The sequence below is a fragment of the Pipistrellus hanaki genome (assembly GCF_964339955.1).
Source record: "Pipistrellus hanaki genome assembly, chromosome: 3".
Lineage (NCBI taxonomy): Eukaryota > Metazoa > Chordata > Mammalia > Chiroptera > Vespertilionidae > Pipistrellus > Pipistrellus hanaki.
In genome coordinates, this window is record NC_140505.1 from 6,283,127 (window position 1) to 6,305,037 (window position 21,911).

The 21,911-nt window shown below is 50.4% G+C and overlaps 1 protein-coding gene across 1 annotated transcript in view; it reads right to left on the minus strand.

Annotated features, from left to right (window-relative positions):
- The window catches only part of ENPP6 (ectonucleotide pyrophosphatase/phosphodiesterase 6), a 66,422-nt gene that overhangs the window by 14,214 nt on the left and 30,297 nt on the right, over positions 1 to 21,911 (minus strand). The window contains exons 2-4 of the mRNA XM_084877763.1: positions 20,955 to 21,134; positions 7,488 to 7,599; positions 381 to 522 (exon numbers count right to left, since the gene is read on the minus strand). Coding sequence (XP_084733889.1) covers positions 381 to 522; positions 7,488 to 7,599; positions 20,955 to 21,134 — 434 coding nt within the window. The remainder of the gene's footprint in view (positions 1 to 380; positions 523 to 7,487; positions 7,600 to 20,954; positions 21,135 to 21,911) is intronic.

The window sequence follows — 21,911 nt, forward strand, 5'->3', positions numbered from 1 at the left end:
ACGGCACTAGAACTGTCCCTCCCATCTCACACATGTGCACAACGCCTTGGCTCAAGTCACTCAGCCAGGCCGTGGCACCCGAGGAACAGAGCCCGGCCTGGCTCCCAGGCACTGACTTCGGTGCAGAACCGGGCCAGCTGGCCAGCTGGGCTGGCTGACGGTGCCATCTACGTCTCTTCCCGCCCCCAGGCCCTGGCTGTCAAACAAGGGGTCTCTTGGTCCCCGAGGAGGGGTGAGTGAGGAAGGGAGACCATCACGGCCTGCGGCTGGCCTGTCAGCTCCCACAGCAGGAGAGGATGCTGAGGGGCGTGACCCTCCAGGGGACAGACAGGCAGTGACAGGAGGGAGGGCGGCGGGGGCCCTGCTCTCGGCCCGGTCACCTGGATCCACTGGGCCATGTGCTTGAACACGGTGTCCACGGCCTTCAGGGCGTCTTTCGTCTGCGGCGACGAGGGCCCGTAGTGGTGGCCCTCCACATCGATGCGCTCGTGGTAGACGGCGGCCAGGTCAGCGCGGCCACTCCTGGGGGCAGCAGGGGGAGAGTCAGCGCCGAGAGGCCCCCCGTCTCCACTCTCACCCCGCTCCCAGGCCCTGGCGGCATCGGCGTCCCCAAACCCTCCCTGAGGGCGACAAGGCCGACAGCCCTAAATGACAGGGTGATGTGGACAGGGGGGTCCTTGGAATATGGGGGCGGGGGGACACTCTCTAAAGGACACGATGGTCTAACCGCCACGCTGTGCCTCTGAAACAGGTACAGAATAATACCGAACATAAGAGCTAAACTAAAGGATGCAGAATCCGTGTTGAAAATGAACAGGATGGGATCTGCAGGGAGGGGCAGGCATTCAGCACCAAGACACGCCGGTCCTGAGCACCTTGGTGACAAGGGTCCGAGGACACGTGCATGGGCCCCTCGTCTCTGGCTGCTGTGGCATTGCCCGTCACGGCGCTAGGTGGAAGGCGTGGGCACAGGCAGGGATGCTCTGATAGCTCCGCCCCGCTCCCTGCTGGCATCGGGGGCCAGAAAAAAGAGAAGCAGCCCTTTAAATAAGGGGGTCCCGTTATTGCTGGGCAGTCGAGGGGCCTCTGACTAAATCCCCGGACTGCGGGGTCACTGATGGGCCAGAGCAAACGTCACCACGGCCTTCTGGGAGGCGAGCAGGTCCGTGCTCGGGGCTGACACCAGCACACACTCCGGACCCCTTGTCCCCTGGGGACACGGGAGGGCCAGCTCCAATGTGGACAAAGGGAATCCTGCAGTGACCACACTGCTGTGGGTCCCAGGAAAAACACCCGCTAGTGGCCAGAGGACTTGGGTAAAAGCCAAGCTAACTTAACCCCCGAGGCCCGGCCAGGAGTGGCCAGAGCTGGTGATGGAAACGAGATGGAAGGAAAATGCCTCGCGCGGCGTGCGCCACCAGAGCCTCCTCCTCAGCCCTGCCTTCGCCCAGAGCCTCAGAAAGCAGCGATGGTGCTGCTGGCATAACGAGCTTCTTCCCTAGGAACTGGTACAAACTGGAGTAAAGGAGAGGGAATGAGAGCCAATTGGTTTGCTTGGACTTTACAAGGGTTGATAATTAACACTCTGGTGGAATCCCCGATTTCTCTTGAGAAGCTTTATGTTAAACGCCAACACACACACTCACACACACACACACACACACACTCACAGACTCACACACACTCACAGACTCTCTCTCACACACACACACACACACACACACACACACACTCACACTCACAGACTCACACACACTCACAGACACACACACACACACTCAGACTCACACACACACACTCACAGATACACACACACACACACACTCACAGACTCACACACACTCACACACTCACACACTCACACACATACACACACTCACAGACTCACACACACTCACAGATTCACACACACACACACACTCACAGACTCACACACAATCACACTCACAGACTCACACACACTCACACACACTCACAGACTCACACACACTCACAGACTCACACACACACACTCACAGACTCACACACACACACACTCACAGACTCACACACACACACACACACACTCACGGATACACGCACACACACACACACACACACTCACAGACTCACACACACACTCACACACGAGGTGGTCTGGTCTCTCCTGGTGAGACCATGCCTTCCACCCTCAGGACATGATGGGCCTTCCCATCCTTGGAACGCGAGGAAGGAAAGACAAGGTGTCCTCAGAGTCTGCTGTGCCCCTGCTGTGTCTAGCAACCACCGGGGGAGCAAGTAGCCTCAGGGCAGTCCCGACAGTGCGGCTTACACAGTGCTGCTTACACTACCATCCCCCGGACTCGGGGAGGTCGGCCATGATGCTCAGGCCCAACCCGTGGCCCTTCAGGTGCTGACACGGCACTCCAGGTTCATCTCTGGTTATGATTTTTTTCCTATTGGCTGTAGTTGCCCATGTATGTGTTTGTCCTTCTCTCTAAATTATGAAATTCTTTTACCCTAGGGGTGGTGATTCACTGGCCTATCTCTAGTCTACTAGTTGGCACACAGTAGGTGCTTTTAAAACTGTTGGTTGGGCCAAAACCGGTTTGGCTCAGCGGTAGAGCATTGGTCTGCGGACTGAAAGGTCCCAGGTTCGATTCCGATCAGGGGCATGTACGTTGGTTGCGGGCACATCCCCAGTAGGGGGTGTGCAAGAGGCAGCTGGTCAGTGTTCCTCTCTCATCGACGTTTCTAGCTCTCTATCTCTCTCCCTTCCTCTCTGTAAAAAAATCAATTAAAAAAATATATATAAAAAATAAAAATAAAAATAAAACTGTCGGTTGGATGTATAATAATAGTAAGTGCTCTGTGAATGATAGTTTCTCTGGGTCAGGTGATATGTTGAGGGCTTTTACAGACATTATCTTGAGTAATCCTCACAACAACCCTATAAGGTATGTATGTATTGAACAGAGAGTTCAATACAGTTGCCAGCAACACACAGCTGGTGAGAGGTGTATGGGACTCAAACCCAGGCGGGACCGACTCCGTCACCCTGAACACAATCACTGAAAACTCTGAAAAACCTCAACAGCCCTCAGCACATTCTGCTTAACCCAACTGATCTTGGGAAAACGGTTCTCATCTATAATTATAAAAGCATAATATGCTAATTAGACCAGACAGCCGAACGACCTTCTGGACGACCTTTCAGACGACCATGCTGTGACATCCACTGGTGCCAGGCCAGCCAAGGCAAGTGCGATGCAATTTCTCTGCCGTGACTCTTCCTCCTTCCTGCCCATCCACCCCTTCCTTCCTCCTCCAGCCCTTCAGCATCGGCTTCTGGGCAGCATCACACTGTCTGAGAACAAAGCCTCAGGCCTGCTGGCCACACAAACAGCGTTCCGGCCAAGCTACAGGTGGCATCTGGACTTCAGCTGTGTCACCCAGGCCCATGAGAGCAGAAAGACCCTAGGGACCACCCCACGAAACCAGACAGAGCCACGCTGTGCTGACGTCGGAGCCTGAGGCAGTGATCAACTCCCCTGGCCCAGCCAGTCAGAGAGCCCATGACCCCACTCCTTCTGTCACCGCGAGGAATGACTTCCCTTCCACACAGCCCACCCCGGACGCTATCGGGAGCCAGGCTCTGGGCACCAGCTCCCTGACTCTGGGCTGGCACCAATTCCTCAGCTGGTAAGCCCTTCTTTCCTGGCTGTTAACTTCTGTTCCCATTTGGTTTGGCTTTGATGCACACAAGTGAACGCCCCCTCCCCCCCTTTCTTGTGGTCGGACTGCTTAATGACCCTGTGTTGTTGCTCTACTGCCAGCCCTGAGGTGGGCGTCACAGTTTTGCTTTCAAGGTAAGAGAACTGTTTTTTGGGGGTTTTTTCCCCCTCTCTTTTTATTTTTATTTTATCAAAAATTTTGTTGATTTTATGCTGAAACCGGTTTGGCTCACTGGATAGAGCGTCGGTCTGCAGACTGAAAGGTCCCAGGTTCGATTCGGGTCAAGGGCATGTACCTTGGTTGCGGGCATATCCCCAGTAGGGGGTGTGCAGGAGGCAGCTGATCGATGATTCACTCTCATCGATGTTTCTAACTCTCTATCCCTCTCTCTTCCTCTCTGTAAAAAATCAATAATATATATATATATTTTAAATTTTGTTGATTTTTGAGAGAAACATCGATTTGTTCATCCACTCATTTATGCATTTATTGGTTGAGTCTTATATGTGCCCTGACCAAGGATCGAACCCCCAACCTTAGCACATTGGGACGATGCCCTAACCAACTGGGCTACCCAGCCGGGGCCACTTTTCTCTCTTTAGAACACACATAAATTGGCTCTTCTTTACAAATGCCAAGACCACTGTCCTTCACAGCGGGGGTTGGATTAGGTTGTTATTTAGGTGTTTCCCACAAATGATGTTATCACTGGTCACACTCACGTGGGAGTGGCCAGCCCTCACTCCCTCGGCATGTAAGACAGCAGAGAACAAGCCACTGAGATCTCCACGTGCATCGGCGGCGGGTGGGCCTCTTGCTGGCCCTGATGCATTTCCGCTTATTCCTAAGCTTCTTTGAGGCCCAAGTTCATGACAATGAAGGGTGACGGTGCTTCGTTTGAATGTGCGGAGCCGTCCAGAAAAGTCATTCGTTTAGATAAGCCTCAGCATGTGGCTGTGCGGCTTGCACGGTGTGTCCTGTGTCTCGGTGTGCACCCTTCCAGGGTGGGGCTTGTATGTGGGAAACAGTTCCCAGCCAGGATTGCAGTCAAGTTCAATGAAATGCTTTTAGGTCATTTCGTCTTAGACACCTCGCTTCCCCGCAGCAGCCACTGGGCTGGTCTCTCTTAGCCTAGTTGCCATGTCCACAAATCTCCGTGTGATCAGACAGCCAGGGTTTCTCTCGGAGGTCCCTGATGGCTTCGTGTCAGGAAGCTGTCAACTCCAGATGCCGGCAGCTCCGGCCTCGGGGTGCTTGAGAGTCCGGGATTTATGCATGTGCCTTGCGTGAAAGCTTCAATACTGGGGTCTCCCTGATTCATGAGGGACCCCCGTCTTCCAGGCCTAGAGCTCTCGCCTGCTTGGAGTCTAGCTGACAAATTCTTGGTCGCCAGCTGTTTCCCACCTGGGCCTGGTCTCCATCACAGGCCAGCTCATTTGTAACGGAGTGCTCGGGTGAGGAGCGATGGGTGGGAATGTCTGCAGGCCTGTTATTGGCTATTTATGGCTTAAAGGTCCAGGAACAGAGCCAGGACATGTGGCCATCAGCCCAGTTACCTGAGAGCTGTAAGGGGCCCCTCGTCCCGGACTTCAGGGACACTCCGGTCCCCCAGCACCTCGGGATTCTGTCCAGATTTCCTTTCAATGTAAAAAGTTCATAATGCCACATTCATTTTCCTGACTGACGAGGGTTGGAAAGAGAAAGAATGAGGGAGAGGGAAAGGGAGGCAATTTCAAGGGATGGTGGACATTACTGTTAACAAAGGCAATCCAAAAGTTAGAAATAAGGCCAGAAACGTAAGCCCCTGTCCTTGCAGTGCGGTACAAGGCGGCGTCTAGTAATCTTGCTTACGCTCCCAGACTTAACTACGGATTAGCGCCCAGACGCCAGAAGCACAGCTGGTAACCTGCGGGAGCCTGGCAGGATGGAATTACTCTCGTCTGATAGATTGTGGTTTGATGATCCCCTATGACTCAGTGTTTCCCAAACTTTTGACATATGTGTACCCCTTCTATAATTTTCGTAACACTGAGTACCACTTGTACTCATGAGAACGTAGAATTAGGCGCAGCTAAGCACGCTGCAGTGCATATCCCCACCGAACTCCGGTGCAATGCGTACCCTCACCAAACTCTTCCCGTACCCCTGGGGGTATGCCTACCACACTTTGGGAAACACTGCTCTACGTTATTAAGCATTTCTGCATCTTACAATGATAGTATCCCATAATTCTCCACCATCCTTTTCTGCGTCTGGGTTTCTTAGAGTCTCCTTCCGACCTGTCTTGTCATCTTCTGAGTCCCCCGGAAAGAAATTAACGTGGACTGTTGCATAATTCTCAGCTACTCATACTTCTCTACCTGTGCGTCCCTGGGCGGTGCACAGTGGGAGACCACCCAGCTGTCACGACAAGATGGATGCAAAAAAGATCCCATGCCCAACAGTGTTGCATTGTTGGGAGGTGTTTGTGTGGCAACTGTGTTCCACATTTTCCCATTTGGCAAGGTGGTGAGCTGTAGGGAGTGATCACTAGCATTTGTGCATGCTGTAGGGAGTGTTAGTATTTGTGCATGCTGGAAACAGCCTCATGCAAACCGAGACCCATGGAAAGGTCCAGCTCCTCTGCTATGCCTGCCACGCCATTCTGCTTTGTTTGCACAAATGAGGCTGCCACACAACACTCCAGTTCGCCATGTGGGTGGCTTTCCAGCACTTGTGGGCAAGAAAAGACAGCAGAGTAGGCAGGAGGCAGATCCCATGGCACATTCGAGTTACAACCCTCGTGGAGAATGTTGACATATAGGTGACTTCCTCCAATCCCCGTCCCTTGCCTCCATGCCCCCCATCACCAACCCCGCAAATACCCTAAAATTTTACTTTGTCCCTTTTCCTTAAGGATTTTAAACCTATTTTCTCTCTAATCTGTGGATCAGAGCCTGAACCCTTACGTGCCCAGAATGCCCTCTTGATAGACGTTCGTGGAAGTGGAATCACTCTAAGAGACAGCAAAGGCAAGCCTGTTGTCTGCTCCTGTCAGCTCCGAGGGGTCACTGCTACTCCCCATGATGCCTGCGGTGCTGGTGGTAAGAATGGGATTCATACTTGACCAATGCTACCTGAGGTAGAGTCCCGTGGCCAGTGCCTATGGAGTAAGGCTCCCCAGAGCTGCCCTGCATGAACGTCCTTCCATGGTCTCCACCCTCTGAACGCGATGGGTCGTCCACATTGACCCCGCCCAAGAGGCCCCTTCAGTAGCTATGGCGACCCCATGTCCAGCCCTGGAAACGTAAGAGCCCCAATATCCTCAGTCTCTTGGCGGGTGATTTTTCATGGAGATCACCCCACCTGGTCATCCATCTTGACATCCACATCGTGATTTCTGAGGCTGACTGAGACTTTGCCCTGACTTGTCTTGTTGGTCACATTCCCTGACAGACTCACATGTGCTATTACTAATTGCTGCATTTTCCAAACTGTGTTATGGTTTCAAGGGAGAGAAGATAAAGTTCTATGCTCATTGCTTTGTACCTTTCCAAGAAGAGGGTGGAGCCATTATCCAGACCTATTTCACCACAGATCCTCCCTTTTGGTCACACACTTGTTGATATCGTCTGAGATACAAGCACTCACCACGTCACGGCCTACCTCCCATCTGTACCAAAACATTAGAGACATTCCACCTACACCAAGCCTTCTTCATTCACGTTAGCATTTGTCTTTGGTGCTGAAAACAAGGAAGAGCAATGGCATGGCTAAGAGCCCGGGGCACTTACTTGAGAGAGTCGAGAGCATCGCTGACTGCGTTGGCAAAATTGATATCCGTTGGGGAAGTTTTGTATTCCAGGCAGTAAGTGGGTCTGACACCAAGAATCTCAACCTCGCAGCCTAAGAAGGAAAAAAGGTGGTAAATGGTTATTCTCTTCAGTGATTGAGGGAGGGCGATAAGCCTCTTTCAGGATGTAAGCTCCATTAGTTTTTTAAAAAAATTTGTTGTTGTTCATTTTCAAGAAATTTAAAGGACTTATTGCTGCTAAGTAGCATATTTAACTGTAATTTTGTTTAACTGGGGCAGAAATTCTCAAATGTCATTCCTATTCAACATCAGTCCCCTAACAGGGACTAACAGAAATTGGTTAATAACTGTCTTTCTTAATTCCTACATTTGAAACAAAAAAATTAATTAGTGCATAGAAATGTCTCAATTAAAACATTTTCCTATAGTTTTTTTCATAACCACTAATTCTTCTTTTGTAGCATTGCCTATTCTAGAATCAGGTGTTAGATACTAGTCCAGGAATAATAAAATAAGTAAGCATTTCACTAGTCTGACTGGACGTAGAGGGACTGCACTAGATTAGCAAGCCTAAAAATCACCTAGTGAACGCAAGGGGTTAAGCCATGACCTCTCCCAAAACAAAGTAAAAGAATAACAGGCACTCAGGTCTTAGGGGCTGCTGTGGCCTTAGCCTCTCTGCCCCAGCCCCCTGGAAGGTAGAAGCAGTTGCCCTGAGGAAGAGACACCCAACCTTCTCAGGATCTAAGGCAGCAGAGGGTTGAGCCCACTTCCGTTTGAGTTAGTTGGGTACATTCATTGAGCACCTACTACCAACTAGTTGCCGTGTTCAGACCAGGCGGAAAGAGACATTTATTAGCCGGGGTCTCCCACCTGGAGCGCCTCGGAGAGAAGTCCAGAGGGAGGAGACACATAGGAAAACAGGGTACTACGTGAAGTCTGGGCGAGGTGGTGAGGGGCACGTCCTCCTGGAAGCCCTTCTTGAATGCCCGTGTTGGGCTCAGTCTTGCAGACTGCATCTAGGCAACGTGTCGGGGGCTGGAAGTGAAGGTGGGAGAGAAAGGGACATCCCAAGCAAAGAGAGCAGCAGAAGCACAAGTTCAAAGTGAGAAGCAATAAGGTGTGTGTGGAGAACTGTCCACCCAACACAGCTTCAAACAAGGGGTGTCAGGAGACCAGATGGTGAGCTTTCCTGCAGCCCCGGGAAATGATTTCCAAGGTGGACGTGAGTAACAGTAGGACAAGTTGGGAATGTGGGGAGAAAGGAGTGTCTGTCAAGAATCACATTAAGCCCACTCCTGGGCACAGCTGGTTACAGCTGGTAGCCATCTGGTCTGTAGCTGGTTAAAGCTGATTTATTAGAAGGTGGGGCAGCCTCCAAGAAGAATTCCTTTACCCGGCATTCTGGAGCAAGCTCCGAGTGCTCCGCGGACACGCCACCCCTCTCTGGCTGACATCACGGGTGCAGGGAGAGCAAGTGTATCTAAGAGAGGCCCAAAGGCAGGAAGCTGCCTTCCCAAGATTTGTTTGTTGAGATGGATATACAGGTGAGAGGCCCCAAGGATTCTTAGAAAATACTCATCACTGGAAGAAATGCCAGTGGGATCCTGGCCAGTTACAGCACTTAAGATACCTGCGTTTTATCAGTCGAAGATTAATTTGTGAATGTTTGTTGTTCTCTCAAAGCTATTTCCTCAGCCAGGTATAAGTGGGCCCACACTTTGTGTCTATCTGTGCTCAAGGCCAACAACCCAAATGCAAGCAAGACACCACTTATCCTGCAAAAGATTACCAGCCTTACATAGAGCGGCCAGGTAGCTGCTGCTGGCACATCTGACATGTAGTTATGGGAGTTTACAAGCAATGGCATTTTGACCACGCTTTTGCAGATAAAGCAAACTGTGTTGAGAAGTTCTGCCGTGGAGTGGTGGGCACACTGTGCAATATTCAGATCTTCTAAGATAGAAACCCACACCTGAAACCTCTACAATCATGCTGACCACAAGTACTCAACTAACACATTTCATAAGTAAAAAGCTGCACAATTTTTTTGTGTTTATTCATTAATATCAAACAATCAGTATTTTGTGTAATAATAATTATGTTTGGTAATATTATCAATCATATATTCTTTTAAAGCTTTGTTGGATTAAAACGAATCTGGATTTAATATTAGCATAGTTATATAGTTTGCCTGAGAAATGTATACTTGCCTAGGTTAAAGGATGATGTAAAAAATTATTAATTAATTACACGAAGTTATACAAAATGTGTGGCAACATAGACCTGTTGTAACACTGTTATGGATTTTTTTTTAATTTTTAGAAATTACAATGAATTTAACTTAAGGACCATGGCAGCATCCTTCCAGGATTGCATCCGTGTCTTCGAATCTTCCCTGGTTGCATGTAGCCTGTGCAACAGTCCCCCTCAGATAAAAGGCTTTAGCAGCTGCTGTAATTCCTGGATCCATTGGTTACCTCAAAGGGGTGGTGGCTCAAAGGAGAATGTCCACTCTGACATTAGGAAAAGGATAACCAGTAAAAGGACGAAGTTCAGGAGCGGGGCCAACAATAAGTAAAAGCTTGAAAGGTACATTATTCTCCAAACGTCCTTCTTTCCATTTCACTGGCATAGCAAGCCAGCAGGCAACCTGGGGGAGGAGCGGGGTCACCGCGACTTCTCAGGGCCCCGAGCTCACTGGCATGAGTGCTTACACATGCGCTGGAAGGCTCCGGGGTTCCCACCTGCCAGAGCACAAAGGGTTTCAATTTGCATCCTGCAGCACTGCCCCCAAGCAAGATGGCCATCCTGTCCTTAAGCGCCCTGAACCCGATACCCACTTGGCCTCCGTGTGGACGAAAGTCCTTCCAGGCGCTCAATTCCAGATTAGGGAGGTTTTATCAACTTGACTATTTGCTTTGGCAAGTCATTCTCCTCCACCCTCAGCTTATCTGGAGTTTCCAAAAATTCCTCAGCTGCCTTCACACCAGCACTCCCAGCTAACCCTTGCGCTCACATGACGTAATTAATGTAACTGATAACGATTCTTGCGTCATTTAAACCACCCAGAGCTAAAAGTCAATTCAACATAGTAGGTGGGCCAGCCTCTTCTCTCAGCACCGCAGACGCTTTGCCTGGGCCGTGACCGCCGCGGTGCTGAGGGGAAAGTCGTGTGGCTGGCCTTCGATCCAGGCCATTCGGAGTCTCTGTGTGTCTGATCTGTGCCCTCCTCAACGTGGTCTCATTGCCTTCAGACCCTCCAAAGAAGCAGACCCTTCACTTTGTCCTTGTTCTTCAAGCTCGTAGCGATGGTGGGAGGGACGTGCGTGGCTGGAGAACAATAACCATCTCCGATTTGCCACCTTTGTAGTCCTTCATCACTTTTATTTCACTTCAGGCCAATCGCTCAGCATGGCCTCTTATTGGCGACTTTAGCAGTGGGTTTTGTATACTTAGGGGCCATGATAAATTTAAAAACGTGAGATTAAATCAAGCACAGGAGAAAATAATGCAGTCAAGAGACTCAATGAACACAAGATGTATGAGGCTGCTGCCACCCTAATACAAACGTTGTCAGTAGAGAGATATAAAGAATAATAGATAGAGAAGATGTATCTATGTAAAATATAAAATGTAGTTATAGGAAGACATGGAGGATTGGGATGTTAGTATCAATAAGCTGAATGCAAGTCCTGCAGACACGGTTACTTTGAATAGAAGTTATACCGCCATGTGCCCCAAGCAGGACTAGACTCCTACCCCCAAGTGGACAGAAATGGGGAGAAATGGAATCTTTCGGCTCCCTTGTCCAATGGCCTCTCCTTGGTGAAGTCTCAAAAGGAGAAGCAGCCGAGCCAGTTTGGCTCAGTCAGCCTACTCTATGGACTGAAGGGTCCCGGGTCCAATTCCAGTCAAGGGCACATGCTGGGGTTGTAGGCTTGATCCCCAGTAGGGGGCATGCAGAAGGCAGCCAATCAATGATTCTCCCTCATCATTGAGGCTTCTATCTCTCTCTCCCTCTCACTCTCCCTCTCTGAAATCAATGAAAATATGTTTTTTTTAAAAGAAGCATTTTCCCTTACCTCTAATCTTCTAACCCAGAATGAATAAATGACAGGGAAAGCAGCCAGCAAGAAATGACAGCCACTATGTAATGGAACATGAACTGGTGGTTTTAGAGAGAGCAAGGCTAATTTTGCGTCATGAATTAGTGCGGGTGCTTGGCTTTGTTTTCCTTGGTGTTTATCTGATGGAAATCAGCCGACTGGAGGGGGCGTTGTATGGATGGATCCCACGAGATAGTTCTCTGGCCCCTTTCTGGATCTACCACCGGTGGGTGCATTGCTCAGCCTCGGGGCTGCTGTCTCCAGGCCGTTTCGGGGCCCCCCCAGGAGCATGGGGTCTGGTTAGAGGAGGTCATTGCAGGTCACTCAGAGGTGCCTGCCTCTGCAGGGGGATCTGTGGGGAGCAGAGGCGGTGGCCCGGGCCTCGCGGTTTCACAGCACAAACAATAGCTTTGGAGTGAGATTCTGGTTTCACAGCCACTCCCAGGGCAGGTCTGACTTTGCACCACCTTGTTTGCTCATGGCTCCCAGGGAAATTGGATGGAAATTACCCTTAATTTACCCTTAATTAGGGTTCATTTCTAGGGCATCGTCTAATCTCTGCTTCGAGTCCACTTTCCCACTGATACTCCCACCTGAGGCTGGGTGAGCATCCTCTCCCACGACCGCATGCAGATGCCCTGAGGAGAACACAGTTACAGGGCCTCACAGACAATCTGAGGAGAACACAGTTACAGGGCCTCACAGACAATCTGAGGAGAACACAGTTACGGGGCCTCACAGACAATCTGAGGAGAACACAGTTACAGGGCCTCACAGACAATCTGAGGAGAACACAGTTACAGGGCCTCACAGACAATCTGAGGAGAACACAGTTACAGGGCCTCACAGACAATCTGAGGAGAACACAGTTACAGGGCCTCACAGACAATCTGAGGAGAACACAGTTACAGGGCCTCACAGACAATCTGAGGAGAACACAGTTACAGGGCCTCACAGACAATCTGAGGAGAACACAGTTACAGGGCCTCACAGACAATCTGAGGAGAACACAGTTACAGGGCCTCACAGACAATCTGAGGAGAACACAGTTACAGGGCCTCACAGACAATCTGAGGAGAACACAGTTACAGGGCCTCACAGACAATCTGAGGAGAACACAGTTACAGGGCCTCACAGACAATCTGAGGAGAACACAGTTACAGGGCCTCACAGACAATCTGAGGAGAACACAGTTACAGGGCCTCACAGACAATCTGAGGAGAACACAGTTACAGGGCCTCACAGACAATCTGAGGAGAACACAGTTACAGGGCCTCACAGACAATCTGAGGAGAACACAGTTACAGGGCCTCACAGACAATCTGAGGAGAACACAGTTACAGGGCCTCACAGACAATCTGAGGAGAACACAGTTACAGGGCCTCACAGACAATCTGAGGAGAACACAGTTACAGGGCCTCACAGACAATCTGAGGAGAACACAGTTACGGGGCCTCACAGACAATCTGAGGAGAACACAGTTACAGGGCCTCACAGACAATCTGAGGAGAACACAGTTACAGGGCCTCACAGACAATCTGAGGAGAACACAGTTACAGGGCCTCACAGACAATCTGAGGAGAACACAGTTACAGGGCCTCACAGACAATCTGAGGAGAACACAGTTACAGGGCCTCACAGACAATCTGAGGAGAACACAGTTACAGGGCCTCACAGACAATCTGAGGAGAACACAGTTACAGGGCCTCACAGACAATCTGAGGAGAACACAGTTACAGGGCCTCACAGACAATCTGAGGAGAACACAGTTACAGGGCCTCACAGACAATCTGAGGAGAACACAGTTACAGGGCCTCACAGACAATCTGAGGAGAACACAGTTACAGGGCCTCACAGACAATCTGAGGAGAACACAGTTACAGGGCCTCACAGACAATCTGAGGAGAACACAGTTACAGGGCCTCACAGACAATCTGAGGAGAACACAGTTACAGGGCCTCACAGACAATCTGAGGAGAACACAGTTACAGGGCCTCACAGACAATCTGAGGAGAACACAGTTACAGGGCCTCACAGACAATCTGAGGAGAACACAGTTACAGGGCCTCACAGACAATCTGAGGAGAACACAGTTACAGGGCCTCACAGACAATCTGAGGAGAACACAGTTAAGGGCCTCACAGACAATCTGAGGAGAACACAGTTACAGGGCCTCACAGACAATCTGAGGAGAACACAGTTACAGGGCCTCACAGACAATCTGAGGAGAACACAGTTACAGGGCCTCACAGACAATCTGAGGAGAACACAGTTACAGGGCCTCACAGACAATCTGAGGAGAACACAGTTACAGGGCCTCACAGACAATCTGAGGAGAACACAGTTACAGGGCCTCACAGACAATCTGAGGAGAACACAGTTACAGGGCCTCACAGACAATCTGAGGAGAACACAGTTACAGGGCCTCACAGACAATCTGAGGAGAACACAGTTACAGGGCCTCACAGACAATCTGAGGAGAACACAGTTACAGGGCCTCACAGACAATCTGAGGAGAACACAGTTACAGGGCCTCACAGACAATCTGAGGAGAACACAGTTAAGGGCCTCACAGACAATCTGAGGAGAACACAGTTACAGGGCCTCACAGACAATCTGAGGAGAACACAGTTACAGGGCCTCACAGACAATCTGAGGAGAACACAGTTACAGGGCCTCACAGACAATCTGAGGAGAACACAGTTACAGGGCCTCACAGACAATCTGAGGAGAACACAGTTACAGGGCCTCACAGACAATCTGAGGAGAACACAGTTACAGGGCCTCACAGACAATCTGAGGAGAACACAGTTACAGGGCCTCACAGACAATCTGAGGAGAACACAGTTACAGGGCCTCACAGACAATCTGAGGAGAACACAGTTACAGGGCCTCACAGACAATCTGAGGAGAACACAGTTACAGGGCCTCACAGACAATCTGAGGAGAACACAGTTACAGGGCCTCACAGACAATCTGAGGAGAACACAGTTACAGGGCCTCACAGACAATCTGAGGAGAACACAGTTACAGGGCCTCACAGACAATCTGAGGAGAACACAGTTACAGGGCCTCACAGACAATCTGAGGAGAACACAGTTACAGGGCCTCACAGACAATCTGAGGAGAACACAGTTACAGGGCCTCACAGACAATCTGAGGAGAACACAGTTACAGGGCCTCACAGACAATCTGAGGAGAACACAGTTACGGGGCCTCACAGACAATCTGAGGAGAACACAGTTACAGGGCCTCACAGACAATCTGAGGAGAACACAGTTACAGGGCCTCACAGACAATCTGAGGAGAACACAGTTACAGGGCCTCACAGACAATCTGAGGAGAACACAGTTACAGGGCCTCACAGACAATCTGAGGAGAACACAGTTACAGGGCCTCACAGACAATCTGAGGAGAACACAGTTACGGGGCCTCACAGACAATCTGAGGAGAACACAGTTACAGGGCCTCACAGACAATCTGAGGAGAACACAGTTACGGGGCCTCACAGACAATCTGAGGAGAACACAGTTACAGGGCCTCACAGACAATCTGAGGAGAACACAGTTACAGGGCCTCACAGACAATCTGAGGAGAACACAGTTACGGGGCACTCACAGACAGCCAGAGGACCACCACTCAGCACAGGCACCTTTGTGCAAAATAAATGAAGGAATTAAAAAGACATTTCTTCAGCCCGGCCAGTGTGGCTCAGTGGTTGAGCATCAACCTATGAACCAAGTGGTCATGGTTTGACTCTGGTCAGAGAGCATGCCTGGATTGCCAGCTTTATTCCTAGTAAGGGTCGTGTGGGAGGTAGCCAATCAATGATTCTCTCTCATCATTGATGTTTCTTTCTTTTCTTTTTTTTTTAATATATATATTTATGTATATATATATTCTTATTGATTTCAGAGAGGGAAAAGGAGAGGGAGAGAGAGACAAACATCAATGATGAGAGTCACTGATTGGCTGCCTCCCCAATGTGCCCCACACTGGGGACCAAGCCTGCAACCTAAGTGCCCTTGACTGGAATCGAACCTGAGACCCTTCAGTCCACAGGCCAACGCTCTATCCACTGAGCTAGAGCTCATTATTGATGTTTCTATCTCTCTTTCCCTCTCCCTTCACCTCTGAAATCAATAAAAAAAATATTTTTATAAAAAGACATTTCTGCCGAAACCGATTTGGCTCAGTGGTAGAGGGTCGGTCTGGGGTCTGAAAGGTCCCAGGTTCGATTCCGGTCAAGGGCATGTACATTGGTTGCTGGCACATCCCTGGTAGGGGGTGTGCAAGAGGCAGCTGGTCGATGTTTCTCTCTCATTGACGTTTCTAACTCTCTATCTCTCTCCCTTCCTCCTCTCTGTAAAATCTCAATAAAATATATATATTTTTTAAAAGACATTTCTTCAAAACACTTAACTTCCATTATTTTATTATGCCCATTTTGTCACAACACCACTTGGCTGCGATGGGCCCCAACTGTCCAAATAAATGTGCAAATCGATGATGTCTACAAGACAAGTGACTCCTTCCTGGCAGCCTTCCATCCAATCTTTCCATTGTACGGGTGAGGAAGGAAAAGCCACGGAGAGGAGACGTGACCGTCCCAATGTCTCCCTCCCTGCCCACTGGTCGCCAGCTCTGGGACATTCTCGCCATGCCCACGGCTTCCCCGCAGGAGCCTGGCTTCCTGGCAACTCTCTCCAAGGACCACCAAGGGGATCCCCTAAAACTCGCATTCCCCCCGCTTCCTGGAGCACAGGGCTCACCTTGCAAACGCTCCCAGCTTTGACACATCTTGTAACAATGAGCCCTGAGAGCGCCATTTCCCGTGATCGGAGGCAGGTGTACGATTGTTGACTACATGTCTCCAGAGACCTTATTAAAGCAGCGAAACCAATTAACTCAGAATCATGGGAGCTTTTCCAGAAAAAGGCATCGGAGCCACAGGAGCTTGTGGGAACAGGTCCGGGGAGGGGAAGGGGGGGGGGCAGCGGCCCCTTTGATCCCCTGGGTCAGGAGGGCCCACAGGCTGGGAGACCTCTGACTGCGTCATCGCTCTTCTGATGGAGCAGAGGGTGGTGGGCGGGCCTTGTGTGCAGGGGCAGAGAGCAAGCCCGGGCGACAGAGGAGATGAGAAGCAACTCGTCCTTGAGAGCCGATTCCAAAGCCTCCATGAAAATGCCTCAGTGGCACCGGAAGGGACTCACAGGGAGCCAGCGTGAGAAGAAGAATCAGGTGCCTCCCCCCTGCTGAGTCTCCGCTTAGGAAGTTGGTGGTGAAGCCACAGAAAAGCACGAGGAGGGGAAAGGTAGAGTTGCATCTCTGCACCTGCCGGTTGGCTTCCGGTGGGACAGTCGGTGGGACAGTCTCTGGGCTGGGGTCGGGCCTGCCCTCCTCCCAGGTGGAACGAGGTGAGGAATGAGTGACCACCGCTGGACTGATGTCCCTGGAGGCCTCTCAGATAGGCTATCCGGGCTGAGGCAGGTGCTGTGCTTCAAGATCACCCCAATCTTACAAATGAGCCCATGATTGCAGCGAGCTCATGCTGGCCCACGGGGAGCCATCTTGACGTCTGCCCCACATGGTATTCCCAGCCAAAGCCTCCTTCCCAGAACAGGTACTCTGCTGAGCGCTGGCACCTGTCCAGGGACTCCCCATGCCCAGCCCCTCAAATCTGAGCCTGTGATCCCCGAGTCGGACAAATGGCCCTTTCCCCGTGTGTCTGAGGGGACCTTGGACCCTGACCTGCGAGGTGGTTCTGGGTTACTTCCAGGAACACTGGGGCCAGGAGTGAGTGCTGTGTGTGTGGCCTGGCAACCTCACCTCTCTGCCACCCTTGGGCCAATCGCCAGAGGCCAGTCCAGTGCCCACCCTGCCCGGCGCTGAGTGCACCTCTGTGTGTGGTCAGGGGTATGACGTGTCCTGTGCGTGGAAAAGCCAGACTTTGTCCTCCTTTCCTTCTCCAGTGACCAAGTGGCCAGCGCCAGCTGCCCACCCCTTTTCTGTCCCTTTCCTGCCCTGAATCCTCTTGGCGAGTTAAAACAGGGCTTGTGCTCCCTCTGCGCTCCTTGCTGAAGGGCAGATTTGAATTCCTGGTGTGAATTCAAACATTTTTCTTTGGGGCTAAGGGTGAGCTGGGTGGGAGCTCTTCCCCATGTCTCATGAAAACGGACATAGGCTAAGCTCTCGTTCTGGAATTTGGGGGCAGAGGATGGATTGAGCATCTATCGTACTCTGGTCAAATACTCTACATCGCTCGTCTCATTTCACATGCCCAGCAAGCCTGCGGGGTACATATGGTCATCACTGTCGGACAAACAATGAAACAGGAGGACAGGTAAGGTAAGTGACTGACCCCAGTGAGGAAGTGGCTAAATGGGTCCAGTGTGGGGTGTGCAGGAGGAGGCTGGTCAATGATTCTCTCTCATCATTGATGTTTCTATCTCTCTCTCCCTCTCCCTTTCTCTCTGAAATATATTAAAAATTATAAAAATGAAATCAGTTCTTATCCTTTGCAAAACATTACTAGGTCCTATGCGTGCCTTCCCAAAGAAATATTCCACCGTGGGCCTGGGATCGTGTCCCAAGGCCTGCTGCTCCCTGCATGGCTCCATGGCACCGTTGGGTGTGGGAATAAAAGGTCTGCTTACAATATTCTCTTTCTCAGGACTGGAAGTGAGGTGTTTTGGACTCCTCCCCACTGATCAATTTTTCAGTCTGCTGCTTTATCTACCTGACAGGAAGACTTGAACTCCTGCCATTTCTAAATTGCTCTTCTAAATATTGACTTAATGGCGAGACTCAACGTGTCATAACACAGCTCACTGGAGCAATGAAGATTTTCCAGGCCTCGTCGAGGGGCCTGTGCAATGTCCCGTGGGACTGGGGAAGGAAGAGGAGGATTCGAGAAGGAAAACAAAATCCAGCCGTGTTTAGAAGAAACGCCACCGCCCTTCGCTTCATCTTCCTGAGACAAATGGACACTTGCCGTGCTATTAGCTGTGGCGGGAGGGGGCCCAGGGAGAGAGGAGAGCAGTGACCCCCATCCCTCAGCTGTCAGCCAGAGTGCCGGGCCATCCCGGCAAGCTGGGCGGCCACTATCTGGGTCTCCAGTTCAGTGGGACTGGACAGTGTGTAGGAAACCAGAGACTTTTCATCCATTTCTATCAAGAAATTTCTATCAAGTCACCAATGCTAGGTCTTTAATGAATCCTCTTGCAGGTCACTGGGGAAATGCCAGGAGGCTATCCTTTTAGCTGCTTTCCTCCTGGTAGTGAGCACCCTAAGCTGATCTTAAGGCAGCGCACCGCGTTAGCTATCGAACTGTGAACGTGGCCCTTGAGGAGCTGTTTTAGAGGGGCAATGAGATATTTTACATGCAAATTAGCTTTGAGGTTTGTTTTTTTTACAGATACTCAGTGATATAGAAGTTCAAGTTGTTTATTATAACGAAGGAGCCAGATTCTCCATCATGAGATCAAGAATGGTGCTCTGTGGCCCTAGCTCAGTGGATAGAGTGTCGGCCTGCAGACTGAAAGGTCCCAGGTGTTGGATTCCAGTCAAGGGCACATATCCAGGTTGTGGGCTTGAGCCCCAGTAGGGGGCGTGCAGGAGGCAGCCAATCAATAATTCTCTTATCTTTGGTGTTTCTATCTCTCCCTCTCCTTCCCTCTCTGAAATCAATATATATATATAAGAATGATGCTCTGTGACTGCTCAGGAAGAGCTAGGGTTCCAAAACCTAGATGTTGGGTTAACCAGATCCCGTGGGCAGTGTTTGCCTTGAGGGCCCTCGGGTGTGTTTTAAGGTGGTCTCTGAGGCGGCGCACCCAACCCGCACACTCCTGTGTCTGCATGTGGACCTTGTTGGTTTGTGGGGTTTTTTTGTTGTTGTTTGTTTGTTTGTTTGAAATAATAATTTCTGAGAATGACCTCAAACTGCAGTTCAAGCTTTTGGCTTCAGACCTCCCGGCATTGGGCTGAACCATGAGCATGGCTCCTCCCGCAAGTCTGATCAGCTTGGCTGATGCACTGTCTTGTCTCCTTGATCTCAATCTAACTTCATGCAAAAGCTAGAGTCTCCTTTAAAGGTAATGGAGCTCTCTGAAGCCCCTCCCTTGCCCCAAAGCTTCTTACCATCCCAGCCAAAGTGTCTGCAATGGACACTATCCCAGGTGTCTTCTGGGGAAACTAGCATTCCCCCCGAAACTGCATCTGCCCGCAGGCCAGCCTGTGTCTGCCTGCTCTTCTGCCCGGTTTTGGATGAAGGCAGCCTGCTCCTGCCTTCACAGCTCCCCTGAACATGCCAGGCTCTGCTCTGTGGCACTTCCAGGGCCCTCGCCACAGCATGGCTCTCCATGGCTCTATCTGTTGTGTTCTATGCTCCTGAGAGCAGGTGTAGCCTGGAGTGCCCTGAGCGAGCAGCTCTCCATCCAGCATCTTCCAAACTCCTGCTGAAGGCCACGCCCTCATTGTGGGCCATCTATGATTCAGCCTTGGCTTACTGGTCCTTCGCCCCATTCTCATCCACCGTCCCCCACAACCCACCATGCTCTCATCATTCTATCAGGCCGCTGCTGCCCTCCAACCCAAGCCAATGAAACCCCCTCAGCTGCTTCTCCCTATCTGTCCCTTCATTTCTTCTAGACCTTCCCTGAGACTTTCTTCCGCATGGCAATCAGAATTAGGGAGAAAGTGTCTACAGCCATGCCCATGGAAAAGTCAAATTGCACCCTTACCCGAGAACAAAGCCCTCCAGTGGGAAGACAATGCGAAGTCGGTTGTTTCATTACCACTTAGTCCTCTCATCCTTAATGAGCTATTCTCCACTGCGAAACAAGAGTGTCCTGAAGACGCCTCAGAGCAGCCAGGGCAGCTGGCATGGTTGCTCACCTCATTGCAGTAAATTAATTAATTTCATTTTTCATTGAATATTATTTTGAGGGGCTCCACCAAATGCACTACTGACAGTTGTAAGTATTCTGAATCATCTTTTCAACGCAGTAGAGGAGCTCCAAACCTAAAGAATTGGTATGCCAGATTCTCTTGCCAGGCAAATAGGCGCGCTGTAACCATCTCTCATGTGTATCGAAGATTTTGCGCAGGAAAAAGCATGATAGACTACAGCAGCACTGCCGAACCAGGGGGATCTGGAATGGCATTGTGCCTGCTCTGGTGTTAGAGAGTTCAAAAGAAAAGATTACAAACACGTTCAAAAGCCATCTTTCTTGACTAAAGATCTCACTTTCCAAGCCCTGGCCCGGGCTTCACACATGTCATCCCTTGTCTTTGGGGACTCCACGATGTTTTGAGATGTGGGTGGATGCACTCACCTGGCCAGTAGTACATGTGGACCTTCCTCTTGGCTTTGGTCAGAGTGACCCACAGAGGTTCTGACCCATTCCACCAGAGTGGCATCAGGCTGTCTTTGTTGACACCGATGTCAAATGACTTGTTGGTGTTGGAGTCCCACATGTAGTTCCCGATCATCTGGTGGACCTCAGTATGTCTGCCTGCAGTAAATAGAACACAAAGCTGTCGTTACTGTTCCGGGATTTTTATATTGTACTAGTGACCCGGTGCATGGATTCGTGCACATTGAAGGGAAATTAATTAGGAGGTGGCCAGTGGGGCGGTACTGGCAGAAAATGCCCTGGAGCCAACCTCCCGTGGCTCTCCCAGCATCTGTGGAGTGAGCGGGGTCCCTCTGGCAGGTGGGGTCCCCTCTGCCTGGCCTGTGGGAATTGGGCCGAAACCGGCTCTCCAACATCCCCTGAGGGGTCCCAGAGAGCACTCTGCAAAGTAGTTATCGTCCGCAAGCACAAAGTGTGAGTGCAGGAAACCAGATTCAGGGACGATAGTGCCCCAGCAACAACATAACCCACGACCGAAGTTGGAATCACCCAGGGTGCATCACCCGAGAACCAGTGCTGCCAAGTCACTGGAGCTCCGCAGCTCCTGTGTTGAGCATCTTCCCCCTGGTGGTCAGCGCTCGTTATAGCAACCAGTCAGACAGTTTGAGAGACACTTAGCATATTAGCCTTTTATATATATATATATATATATATATATATATATATATATATATATATATCTTTGTTTTTTGGTTTATAAGAGCTGTTCAACCACACTGAGGAAGTATAGAGCAGCATAAAGATTGGTGTTTGATTTTTTTTTTTTTTTTTTTAACATAGATGTTTCTCCTCTCTCAGTTGTACCATAATGGCACACAACAGAGTGAAAAGTCCAATAATTGATCGAGGGTGGGATCATTTTGTGTGAAATCCATC